Source organism: Curcuma longa, chromosome 5 (assembly GCF_044706935.1).
Source record: "Curcuma longa cultivar G26 ecotype Majalengka, Jawa Barat chromosome 5, ITB_CL_G26_1.1, whole genome shotgun sequence".
NCBI lineage: Eukaryota > Viridiplantae > Streptophyta > Magnoliopsida > Zingiberales > Zingiberaceae > Curcuma > Curcuma longa.
This window is the reverse complement of record NC_133865.1, coordinates 1244217-1257402: the sequence shown is the minus strand read 5'-3', so window position 1 is coordinate 1257402 and position 13186 is coordinate 1244217. Positions and strand designations below refer to the sequence as shown.

Genomic DNA, 13186 nt, shown 5'->3' with positions numbered 1-13186 from the left:
GAAATCTTGTCGTTTTCTCTTATTTGATTGAATCAAATCATACCATATTTATGGATTAATTATACCATGTTTATGGCTCTAATTATACCATAAATAAAGGATGGCTAGGCTATAAAAGAAGGGGTGGGTTGGCTTTTAGCAAGGCACGACACAATCCAGTGGTGGTCGAGTCTCTCTCGGCAGCCATCTTCCTAAGCCTTCTTCTTCTTTCTTCTTCCTCTTCGTTTCAACGAAAGGGAAGGAAGTTTTAGCAAGCCATCGGAGGAGAATTTTGGTGGAGAATTCTCGAAGGATCGTTGCCCACACAACGTTCGAGAAGAGGAGAGGAATACGGCAGAAGATCAAGAGGTCTTCGGGTACAAACTTCGTTCTTCCGAAACGTCGGAAGAAAGGTATAATTTAACGTTTCCACATTAGTTAAATTATTCTTTTTATATTGGATCATGTAAACCAAACACAAGAGCCCAACGATCTAAACGCGTCGGGCAACTTGAGATCGTTTCGAAAAAATTTTTGTTCTGCAAGAATTTACTGGAACGGTTTTTCAAGACTTTCCCATCAGTATTATGTATATGGTGTGTTGTTGATTATAGAAGGAAACTGTGTCCTATAATCTAGACTGATGATGTCCCCTTGAGGAGCTTATAAAGGATTATCATGTAAACCCTGCAGGTGGACTTAGTTCCGCATGATAACAAAGGTTGAGTGGTACTACTCTCGGAAATAGAAGTTAATTAAATTCGTGTTGTCAGTAACTCATTTAATTGACGGACATACGATATCTTAAACACAGGGAGATTAATGTACTTATAGTAAGAAGGAGCCCATATTATAATATGGGATTGGTGCGGTAGTGCAATAATAACTCTCTAGTGAAATGAGTTATTATTGATGGACTTAAGCTGTGTTCAGGAGGAACATGAGAAGCTTAAGCCCATCGGGAGGCCAAAATCAATTCTTCCTCGAGGTCCCTACTGTAGCCTCTGGAAATCCTCGAATCCACCTCAGGAAAAATTCTTAGAGACCTTCGGAAGAATTCTTGAAGACCTCAGAACACCTTGGAAGATCTCCAAAAGAATTCTGAAAGAATTCTAAAAAGAATTCTGAAAGAATTCAAAAAAGAATTCTGTGAGAAATTTCAGATAGAAAATTCTATTTATAAAAGAATTCTGAAATTTTATTTAGAATTTTTCTGGGAAAAAATTCGGATAAAAAAAAATTTATAAGAATTTCCGCTAAAAAATTTCGTCTCTTCTCGTACAAAATTTTATTATAAAATTTTATAAATTAATTTTGTTAAATTAACAAAATATTAATTATGGAATCTCGTTAAATATTAGCGAGATATAATTAAAAGATTTTGTTAAAGATAAGAATAAAATTAATATAATAGAAATTTATTAAAAAGATAACTAATCTTATCCGTTGATTTGTATTAGATTTGTTCTAATAAAATCTTATAAAAAGATTTATTTCTAAATAAATCTAGATAAGATAAGGTTGTTAGATTCTTTCTAATAAAATCTCATAAAAGATTTATTTCTAAATAAATCTAGATAAGATAAATTTATTAGATTGTTTCCAATAAATTCTTCTTTAAGATTTTATTTGATTTTTTCTAACTAAATTTGGATAAGAAAATTTATTAGAATCTTTCTTAAATTTCCATGATGGCTTGGCTATATAAAAAGGGATTTAGGAGAGGTAAAACATAACACAAATCCTTGGTGGTGCTCCTCCTAGGGCCGGTGGCAAAGTGAACTTCTCCTTTCTTTCCACCGCCCACCCTCCTCTTCTTTTCTCCTTAGGGCCGGTGCCCCTAGCTCTCATCTTCTTCTCTTCTAGTTCCTTGCAAGGGTCGGACACAAAAAGGATTTCTCCCTTGGAAGGGCCGACTGCATTGAGAAGAGAAGGTAGGAGAGAAAAGAAGGAAGAAGAAGAAGGAAAGGATCTAGCTTCCTTGCCATCGGAGAGAAGAGTTTTAGCGGAATCATCAGCCATCAGAGAGAAGAGTTTTAGAGGAATCATCTCGAAGGATCGTTGTCCACACAACGTTCGAGAAGAGGAGAGGACATACAACAGAAGATCAAGGGGTCATCTACTCCTTCTAGACATCCCGAAGAAAAGGTGCAAAGTTTATTATTTCCACTTTTAATAAATTGTTCCTTTTTATTTTGGATCCTGTAAACCAAACACAAGAGCCCAATGATCTAAATGCGTTGATCAAACCTTGGTTTGATTAACTATGAGGGCAACTTAAATTCATTTCCAGAAAAATTTTTATTCTGCAAGAATTCACCGGAACGAATTTCCTAGTGTTTCCCATCAAGACCCACAAGGTAAGACTTAGGATTGTTTGTATACTTGCATGTTTGTCTTGCAGGAACCAGGAGATGGAAGTAAGATGAAGAAAACATAAGTGAAACAAACAAAGTAAGCCAAGCCAACCAGTTTAGAGGATCCAGTCGACTGGGACTGGAACTGGAACCCAGTCGACTGAAGGGTCAGTCGACTGAAAAGTGGATAAACGAGCGGAAAGAAGTTCTATCTGCCACGTCGATTGGAGTCGACTCAGATGGGGAGTTGAGTCGACTCAGGACCAGTATAAAAAAAGGTGAACATGCACAATCATTCCATTCATTCCAAAAAGTTCCCCTCTCCACCAAGTGCTATTTCTGAACGCGAACGAGGCCAAATTCTTGCAACTGGAGAGGATCCAGGAGGAGTGCGTGGCGCTCAGGACTTCCAGATCGGCTATCAAGAGTTTGCTTTTGTTTTTTCTGTTTTACTTTCCAGTCATTTCTTTATTATTATTTACGGACTGTAAGACGGATTTCTCCGCCTCCGAACCACGTTCGGAAAGGAGACCACTAGTGAACGGACACCTCCCTAATTAGACCTTGAATGTACTAACCCTGGAGGGTTAGGAAACAAATTAAAATCCGCAAGTCCCCTGCATCTTATTTTTAATTCCGCTGCAAGTGCTTTTGATAGAAAATAAACGATTTTGAAAAAGCCCTATGTGCTATTCACCCCCCTCTAGCGCGTATAAGATCCTACAAGCCCATCATCACTTCCAATCTGTCAAAATCTTTTCCATCATGAACTAAACCAAGCTAGTTCAATTTAGTTTAAAATTAAATTGTTTGGTTCAATAATCAAACCACCTTCAATTTGAACCAAATTAGTTTTGTTTATTTCATTGTCATAAAACGAAGCCCATTATTTTGTCTTTATCTGCTCCAACTAGACTTTATTTCTCTCATCTGAGAATTTAATTCTCAAACTTGTTTTAAGTCTTTCAGAGAACTTATAGTACGTGTGACTCAATAGATTCCCGATTATGTCGGTCATCCGTAATTAACCATTAATTATAGAACAATCATGAGTGACACCTAATAGTACATCATGATCCTCAATTGACAAAAAAATTAATGATTAATTCCAGAATATTTCTAAACCCTTCAGCAGCCATAATGAATCATGTCTCATTTCTTTTATCATCTTATACCCATTTGGTTTAGGACATCATTTATATGCGTCAGTCCCTACTAAACTGACTACGTCACACCTAACCCAAGTTTACTTTGTTGTCCTATGAATTCAAGTTACTTTACATGTGTCCAAAAGTGTCGTATCTCTTGACATGTAATATTTTGGCCAAAGACTTTCAATAATAATCCTAACAAGCGATCGCATTGTATACATCTCCTTTTCAGAGGAACGGTGAATTTTCTATGGGTTATTTAAACACCATCAGGCACTTCGACTTATATCCAACCATCTCGGATCCGCACCTCTTCGGATATGTTTGCTTAAGATGTCAAAGTATAAGCCTTTATGACTAAGGTGATTTGAATACCGTAAGTCAAAGGAAACTCACACTTAAGTTATATTGAGACCTTCATTAACATATGCATAGAACCATATGAAGTCTCAAGGCAAGTCACTCAATGAACTAGTTACTTTTAACTAGCATCCACGTTTAACCTTCAACATCCAATGTCTCTAGTTAGTGAGAACAACTGTTTAACAAATCAAGGAGTTTAAACGTGCTAGTCTCAACAGAATCAATGACATCCGTACTCATCAATTTCTCAACTCGGATAATTTTAATAGATCCATAATTGCACATGTAGAGATGCTCACTAGTTGTGATCCAATCATAAATTCTCTCATACTATGAATCATATTACAAACATTCAATAAATGAGTTTAAGATCCAATTAAACACATAGAGAATGTACACTCAAATAGTGAATTGATATTTATCCAATAAATAATATAATCGTAAAGCGTTTTAGGATACCTCTCAAATATAATAAGGGGTGAATAACATATTCTTTTCGTTCGTTCATTTGTCATTAGAACTTAGCAGCGGATTAGATAAAGAGACAGAGAACTTACGAATTTACTTGATTTCTAATTTTTCAGGATGAATATATTCAAGATCTATGTATAGAAAGATGCCCGCCATCTTTTTTTTTCTAGATCTTTATTGGGAGATGAAAAAATCAGTCAAAATTAATTTGGCATCAATAGCAATAGGAGGCTGATTTTGTTACAAAGCACTATGTTGTTCACCGCACCAACCCACACGCCACTATAAATAGTGAGGTGCCTGCGGCCTCTTTGTTAGCCCTAAACGTGTAAAGTAAAAACCCTGCCGCCCGCCTTGTCTGAGTCCTCTCTCTCTCTAACAATTCTTTTGCGAAATGGGATCCTCCGCCAGCCTTGCCGCCGCCCCGCCACCTCCCGTTGCTCCTCCTCCAGCCCTCCCCGCCGGCCTTGCTCAGGTTCTTCCTCAGAAGGCGGAGGAGAAGGGCAACGGCAAAGGTGCGCCGGAGAAGGTCGACTGGCTCGATCTGCCCTGCCCCGTTCCGTACGAGGAGCTCCAGCGTGAGGCTTTGAGTGAGTTCATTCTCGATATCTTGCACGTTGTCACTTCGTTATCTCGCTCTGCTCTTTGCATTTCCATTCAGGCTCACCAATCGTTTAGTTGATTCCATTTCTTGTGTTGCAATCGATGTGCTTCGTGCGTGCGCCAAGTCGCCAACCTGCTATGTGTGCGTTTGATGGATCTTGTGTTATGTGTATCTTTGTTGGATCTTGTTGTGTGTGAAAGAAAGCCAGTCTACAGACACTGAGCCCATTGCTATAACCTTCTTGGCTGACTTCAAACCTGACTTATTAAACGATCTTGTCTACCGCATTCATGTACGAGACAACAAAGAAGAATCATTTTCATAGTCTAATTCATATCTTTGTTCCTTTGACGTAGCTGATGTATATTGTGGTTCCCCCTCCAGCAACTAAGTGGGAGTTACGTCAAATCTTTTGAGTGGTGAGAATTGCATGCCAGCTATTGCTTCTTAGAAAATTTTCTCTTGCAAGGACAGGTTGTTTCCCAATTGATCTTGGGTTGTTTGTGTGTTTTAGTTCTCATTAGCAGCATAGAGTTTCTTTTGATGTTTCCCTTTGATGTGCACTCAATCTGTCTTGGTGATTACATGTGATGCTATTTAAAATATTCTATTTGTTTGAGTTAAGTGGGCCTTCTGCTAGCTCGAAGGATTGAGCTTCCAGTATCCTATGGTTTCTTCCGAGCAAGTAGTTGAGCATTTGAAAGTTACATATTTATGTTGTCTGTAGATTACCAAAAAGATATTGCATTTCTGAAGTGTGCATCATTACATTTCAGGAGTGTTATTATGGTTTCTGTTATGTGATGCTAAATTGTAACTTTGCTTCTGTGCATGTATTCAATTATTGGTAGTTGAAGAAAGTATTCAGTAATCAGTACTTGTTTCTTTACTATGTCTATGATAGTTCTGCCTTGTGCGAAGTCCATTTTCTCCCTTGTGTATTTACTTAATTATTCTCTTTTTCTTTTTATATGAGCATGCCATAATTCCATGGTCAAATTCTAATTTATAATCTTTAACACTGTTTTTTGGTTTAATCATATAAAGGCGTTTCTCTGATTTTTTGTTCCTAGTGCCTTTTTGTTATGTTATCTTGGTTACTTCAAGGGCCATGATTTTATTGAATCTTTGTTGCAATACTAAGATTGCTCCCTTCTGATTTGCACCGCCATAATCAATGAAATAACCATTTTACTTACATGAGTAATGTTGTGGACACAGACTTTCCTCCACAATGCAGTTGTTTTGTTTTATGCACTGTCTATTTTTACTTAAACTTCATTGGTCGATTGAGTATAAACAATGTAAGATATTCATGTGTGTAATTCTCATCTGTGCCAAACATTGTGACACAGACTTTTCTTAGGTTGGCCTGTTTCTCATCTTTCTGAACCAAGAACATATCTTGCTAATTATGAACAGGAAGCACCTTTTCACCTTTCCATCCTCATCAACATTTTGGAATCCAGTATTTTCCTTTCATAAAAAGCTAAAGATTTGGTATCAACTTGTATGTATAATGCGTACTTATTGGTCCAAACAAAATTAAGCATCAAAATCAGATGATATATATTGCTACAACTTGACTTGCCATTTATTAATGCATATTGATGGCATGTGTTTGTATGGGAATTATTTATTATATTTACATTTTCCCTTTATTAAATATGTCACTTACACCCGTCAAAATTATTTATTTATTTATTTACCAAACCTCTTATTATCATCTTAAGTGGTATAGGGAGGTCCGGGTCGTCTCTCTCGGACTCAATGACAGGATGTTCTATCCTAGACACATGGTGTGAGGTTTTTATTTGTTAACTTTATTCATTCCTATCTACAACTCCATTTATTCATAATTAAATCCTACAATTACAAGCATACATCATTCACACAATACAAAATACAACATCACATAAAAACAACTTATTATATATATGAATTCCATTTATTAACTTAAATTCATGATACAATATGAAATTCATTTATTCAACATACAACAACATATACAAAACATACAACCTACAAAATGATTTATTCATAACATGAATCAGATTTACAAAATTCATTTACATGTGATCACAAATACTACAAGACATGTAACCGGTTACAACTCATTTCCAGGTTCAAAACAATTGCCACATTAAATGTGTTCCACTACATCATTTGCAACCTATCATTTAATTCCATGGTTCAAAATACAACACAATTTACAATTGATCCTTAACAGAAACAAACCTTTGATTCAACACACTCCTGGTCATATTACACCAACATCATATTATTCAACACAAACCTCAGCATTTGATACACATCCATTTTCCATTCTTGTTCAACCATCAGATTAACACAACTCCATTACATAATATTATGGGAAGCTTTCAATCAATACTTAGCTTTCATCCTACATCCCATTTAAACAATTTTATTCAATCAACATAGATGCAAACTATCACATTCAATACACCTGAAAGAACAACAATTCACAACTACAATGCATTCAAATTCCAACTTACATTCAACATTCCAATTCAAGAGCAACATACAACTGACAGATCCATTTGGTACACATCATTTTCAATACAATAGAACTAAGCATTTAGCATCCAATGATCAACCGAAACACTTCAATTTAAGATTCTCTAAACATTCCATGATTCAAACAACTTTCTCATTTAGTGCACTAACATCCCAACAACCAAATCAAAGGTTAAGGTTAGAAATTAGGGTTAAGGTTAAGGTTAGGGTTAAGATTAAGAAATTCATGGGGGGTTTTGATTCAAGGTAAAAGAACAGATTACAACTAATAGTAAATAACAAAACAAGGGTTGAAAGCATTAGAGTTTCTTCCCTCTTCCAGATCGGCACAGAATAAGAACTTCAGCAAATCTCGGTTGAATAGCCCACGGGACCATGGATCTTGCTGCTACAAATCGCCGCCAGCAAGACTTAACCGGATAGACAGAAGGCGTAAATCCTTCACCCGCTGCCCTAATACCTGCTACAAATCGCCGCCAGGATTAGAAACAGGGAGACAATCGATCCTTACCTTGCCATCTCCGGGGACGGTGGCTTCGAAGACAACCGGTGAACCTCTGCTGCAAATCGCAGACAGAGTCCGGTGGATTCCCCGTTGAAATCACAGACGAGGACCGGCAAACATCCGGCGCTTCTGAGGAGGCGAAGGGGTGCTGTCGCCGGACTCCACCGACGACAGGGAAGGGAGAAGTAGCTGTCGGAGCTCAAGGCAAACACCTCTGCGGCGTTGACTCTCTTCAATCGGAGTTGCTGCCCTTGCTTTGCGTGGATCAGAAAGTGGAAGGGAGGCTCGGTGGTGGATGGAGTTGAAGAACAGAGGAAGAAAGTCGCGGAAGAGCAGTGCCCACCACAAAATCCATAGTAATGTGATCCCATTTCCACTCAGGAATGGGAATCCTCTGAAGTAGTCCAGCAGGTCTCTGGTGTTCAGCCTTTACTTGCTGACAAACAAGACATCTAGCTACAAAATCCGCGATGTCTTTCTTCATGCCCTTCCACCAATAGGCACGCCTCAGGTCTCGATACATGCGGGTCCCGCCTGGGTGGATAGCAAATCGGGAGCGATGAGCCTCCTGAAGTAATTCCTCCATGACCGGATGAGACTCAGGTACGCATAATCTGCCCCGAAAATAAATGATACCCTCGTCGTCTCGGGTGAACTCAGTCTGCTGTCCGGAGGATATCTGGCTGCCGATGAACTGTAAGTGCTGATCAACAGCCTGAGCCTCTCGGATCCTCGTCCTGATCGAAGACTGAGCAACCATGGTGACAAGAATACCCTGCTCTGTCTGTCTCTGCTCCTCAAGACCCAACTCGGAAAAACCCTGTATCAAATCCGTGACCAAAACTCGGTGGCAAGCCAAAGTCCCTCTGGACTTCCTGCTAAGTGCATCGGCAACCACATTAGCTTTCCCTGGGTGGTAGCTAATGGTGCAATCATAGTCCTTCAGGAACTCCATCCATCTCCTCTGTCGGAGATTGAGCTCCTTCTGGGTGAAAAGATATTTGAGACTCTTATGATCAGTGAGAATCTCAAATGTGAGACCATACAGATGATGCCGCCAAATTTTCAAGGCAAAGATAATGGCGGCCAGCTCCAAATCATGTACTGGGTAGTTCTTCTCATGCTCCTTCAGCTGACGAGAAGCATAGGAGACTACCCTGCCATGCTGCATCAAAACAGCGCCCAAACCCTGATGAGATGCGTCGGTGTAGAGTACGAATCCGTCCTCTCCGGAGGGTAGTACCAGGATCGGTGCCGACACTAATCTCCGCTTTAGCTCCTGAAAGCTAGTCTCGCAATCCTCTGTCCATGAAAACTTCACGCCTTTCCGAGTAAGGCGTGTCAGTGGCAAAGCAATGCGGGAGAAACCCTCGACAAACCGTCGGTAATATCCGGCTAAGCCCAAGAAACTGCGGATCTCCTGAACTGATTTCGGCTGCTCCCAACTGGCGACAGCCTCGATCTTCTGGGGGTCTACTGAGATACCTCTGCTAGAAACCACGTGTCCCAGAAAACCGACTGAGGATAGCCAGAAAGCACACTTGCTAAACTTCGCATATAAACGATGTCGTCTAAGAATCTCCAGGACTATGCGAAGATGTTGTGCATGCTCCTCCTCGGAATGTGAGTATACCAAAATGTCGTCGATGAAGACGACAACGAACTGATCGAGATAATCCAGAAAGATGCGGTTCATCAAATCCATAAACACCGCTGGAGCATTGGTAAGCCCAAATGGCATTACCAAAAACTCATAATGTCCGTATCTGGTGCGGAATGCTGTCTTCTGAATGTCAGAATCTTTGACTCTCAGCTGATGATAACCGGACCGCAGATCAATCTTAGAATACACTGATGTACCTCTGAGCTGATCAAACAAATCCTCAATCCGTGGCAAGGGATACTTGTTTCTGATGGTCACTGCATTCAGCTGTCTATAGTCGATGCACAACCTCAGAGTACCGTCCTTTTTCTTGACAAATAATACCGGAGAACCCCACGGAGATACACTTGGACGGATGAAACCCCTGTCCAATAACTCTTGAAGCTGGACCTTTAGCTCGTCCAACTCCTTCGGAGCCATACGGTAAGGTGCTTTCGATGTCGGCGCAGTTCCCGGAATCAACTCAATAGCAAACTCTACTTGCCTTCGGGGAGGCAAACCTGGTAGCTCATCTGGAAATACATCCGGATACTCTCGGACTACTGGAACGTCTGAGAGCTGAGAACTACTACTGCCGTCATCACGGATCAACGATAATAGAAAGCCCTGGCAGCCATGTGATAGCAGCTTCTGAGCCTGAATCGCTGAAATGGTCGATATTCCGTTGCCCTGGATGCCAGTGAAATCCCACAAAAGTCCAACAAGTCAGGAGGACTTGGTTGGTAAAGGTAAATTCTCTAGAGTAGAGTAAGGACGCATTCCCGGAGTGGAACAGTAGGCGTTAGACTAACCTAGAATTTCGGTAGAAATCTAGAGTTAGACCCACAAAATAAGGGTAGGATGTGTTGCTTTGTTTGCATGCTTATCTTGCAGGAATTATGATGCAGGGGCAACACATGAGGAGTCCGACTTCAATGGATCATAACTTTTGACTCGAGACTCAGAACGAGGCACGGTTGGATGCGTTTCGAAGCCCTTTCAGAGCTCTACAAAAAGTGTCTTTGGAGTTGACTCAACTATACCTTGAGTTGACTCGAGTGAGCTTGGAGTCGACTCAAATCACTGGAGTTGACTCAAACAGTGGATAACGAGCAGAAAGAAGATTTATCTGCCACATCGACTGGAGTCGACTCGGATAACACTGGAGTCGACTCTGGAGCAGTATAAAAGGAGGTGAATGTGCACAAACAGAGGGTTGGTTAGGAGGTCGGAATGTAACCACCCTCGTCTGGCAATCAACAGTGGCATGATATACGGTCAACCAATCCATGCCGAGTATGATGTCGAACTCGATCATATCCAGAACCAGCAAGTCCACAGTGAGTATGGTACTGCCGAAATCTAGTGGACATCCTTTGACCTCCTGTGTGACTTCTATTATATCACCAGACGGTAAGGATACCGTCAACCGCTGTGGCCTAAGAGTAGGTAATCTACCAATCTCTCTCGTGAAGATACGAGAAATAAACGAGTGGGAACTACCAGTATCAACTAAGCATATCAGCAGAAAATGCATAAACTAAAATCGTACCGCGAAAAACTGATCCGTCGGCTCGCTGCGCATCCTCTCTGGTAACCGCGTGGATCCGTCCAGTCTCTGGCGGGGGTGGGGGTGGTAGCGCTGCCAGAGACTGCTGCGGCTGAGTCTGGGTCTGCCACTGATGCGGATACTGAGGCGATGCCGGAAACTGAACCACAGGCTGATATGCAGACTGAGACTGATAATGTACTGATGGCTGGGACTGCGTCTGATACTGCACCAGTGGCTGAGGCTGCGACTGGTACTGAACCGGAGTCTGGTACTGAGGTCCCGCAACAGAACTCTGTGATATCGTAGGGGCACTAGAGTGCTCCTGCCCGTACATGCCATATGCAGCTGCTGTAGGGGGAGCTGCTCTCTGCTGGCGCTGCGAAGATTGGGCCTTCTGCCCCCCTCTCTGTGTTCCCGTCTGACCAAACTGTCCTCCGGGAATAGAAACTCCTGAAGACACGTGCTGAGCCTTCAGCGAACAATCACGGCTCAAGTGTCCGGGCAGTTTGCAATAGTAGCAAACTGACTGCCCCAGGGAGCAGGCTGATATAAGGTGATCTTTAGCCCCACATCGAGTACAATAAGTGTCTTTGCCGGACTTCTTCTGATCCTTTCGGGAAGACTGGGAGCGTCCCGACGAAGATTGTCCTGTCTTCGGGGGCTTGCTCGATGCCCCAGAAGTAGTCTGACCGGACTCCCTACGACCGCCACGCTGCTGTCCTGATGTCTGTGGCTGCTGGCTCTGTGCTGAACTCTGAGCTTGTTGCTTACTTTTCTTTCTATCCCCAAATGCCCTCTGCTGGGCAGACTCTATCAGCAGCGCTCTATCCAAAGCCTCCCTGTAGGAGGAAAGACCAAATCCGGCTATCTTCACTTGAAGATGTCCATCCAGCCCCTGGACAAACTGTAGCATACGGGATCTGTCCTCAGCGACTAGCTCAGGGCAAAATCTAGCTAGCCGACTAAAGTCAGCATTGTACTCCATCACCGTGCGCCCTTTTTGCTGAAGACTCTGAAATTCCTGGCGGCGCGTCATCTGATAAGACAGTGGGAAATACTGGCTCTCAAAGATTTCCCTGAATCTCGCCCATGTGATGTTCTGCTCGCCTATGATCGTACGCTGTGTGGCCCACCAGATCTCGGCCTCGTCCCGTAGATGAAAAGCAGCCAACTCTACCTTCTCCCACTCAGAGCAGGCCGTATAAAAGAAAGTCCGCTCCACCGTCTCTAACCAAGACTGAGCTGCCCTCGGATCCGTCCCTCCGTGGAATAGCGTGAATCTGCTTTTCAGCAACTCCGCTAATGCCGGAATCCGAGCTCGTGCCATGGCCAAATCAGTAGGATGAGTAGGGTTCGCCACTGGAACTGGCGGAACCAAGGGAGCAGGTACTATAGGTGGTAATCCTGGAAATCCTGAGGCGAGTGCTGCAGGGGGTGCCGCTGGATAACCCGGGGGAGGTACCTCTGGTGGTGCACCCGGATGTGCCGGAACCGGTACTGCCGCATAAGCATGGGCAGGTATCACAGGTGGCACTTAGCACGGTAAGATGTGTTTTTCTGTTTCTTAATCTGATATTCTGTCTGTGATTTCAGCAGGTATGAGGTTGGAATAGGAGAGGCTTCGTGCTGTGCTGCTCCGTTCGTGTTTGCCGTGAGTGATTTCTCCGGTGAATCCATCGTCACTGCGTCATTGTCCTTGCTGGTGTTGGACTGTTTGGGGCCGAATAGGGGAGGAAAAGGAAGGATTTCCCTAACCCTAGCATGATAGTTCTTTGTTTTGTTTATTACCTGTTCAGTTCTGTGTTTATACTTCAAAACCCCCATTCACTATGTAGATTGTGTATATGCTGTAAATTTCAATCCAAATGCTTGTACATATGTTTTAACCTTAACCCTAATTCCTAATTCTGTCTTAACCCTAACTTTGTTCTAATTTTAACTCTAATTCAGTCTAACCCTAATTTTTAACTTAATTCTAATTGCTAATCTCTAATTCTAATTGTTAAACCTAATTTCTAATTCTA

At 41.8% G+C, this 13186-nt stretch overlaps 2 protein-coding genes across 2 annotated transcripts in view; one reads left to right on the top strand and one right to left on the bottom strand.

Annotated features, from left to right (window-relative positions):
* Positions 1-4660: 4660 nt before the first annotated feature.
* Positions 4661-13186, top strand: part of LOC141829599 (mitochondrial import receptor subunit TOM40-1-like) — a gene marked incomplete in the record, with an annotated part of 19154 nt that continues 10628 nt past the window's right edge. The window contains 1 exon segment of the mRNA XM_074717109.1: positions 4661-4911. Within this exon segment, the coding sequence (XP_074573210.1) occupies positions 4716-4911 (196 nt within the window).
* Positions 11093-12839, bottom strand: LOC141829120 (uncharacterized). The gene is made up of 2 exons (XM_074716534.1): positions 12704-12839; positions 11093-12659 (listed from the first exon to the last, which is right to left on the bottom strand). The coding sequence occupies exons 1-2, from the start codon at positions 12837-12839 to the stop codon at positions 11119-11121; spliced, it is 1677 nt and encodes a 558-aa protein (XP_074572635.1). The 3' UTR covers positions 11093-11118.

Excerpts from the sequence above, each read along its gene's own strand:
- LOC141829120 (XM_074716534.1), bottom strand. The coding sequence starts at position 12,839 with ATGGATTCACCGGAGAAATCACTCACGGCAAACACGAACGGAGCAGCA. Across the intron at positions 12,660-12,703 it reads ACAGAAAAACACATCTTACC|TACCGGTTCCGGCACATCCG; the intron begins GTGCTAAGTGCC and ends CTTATGCGGCAG.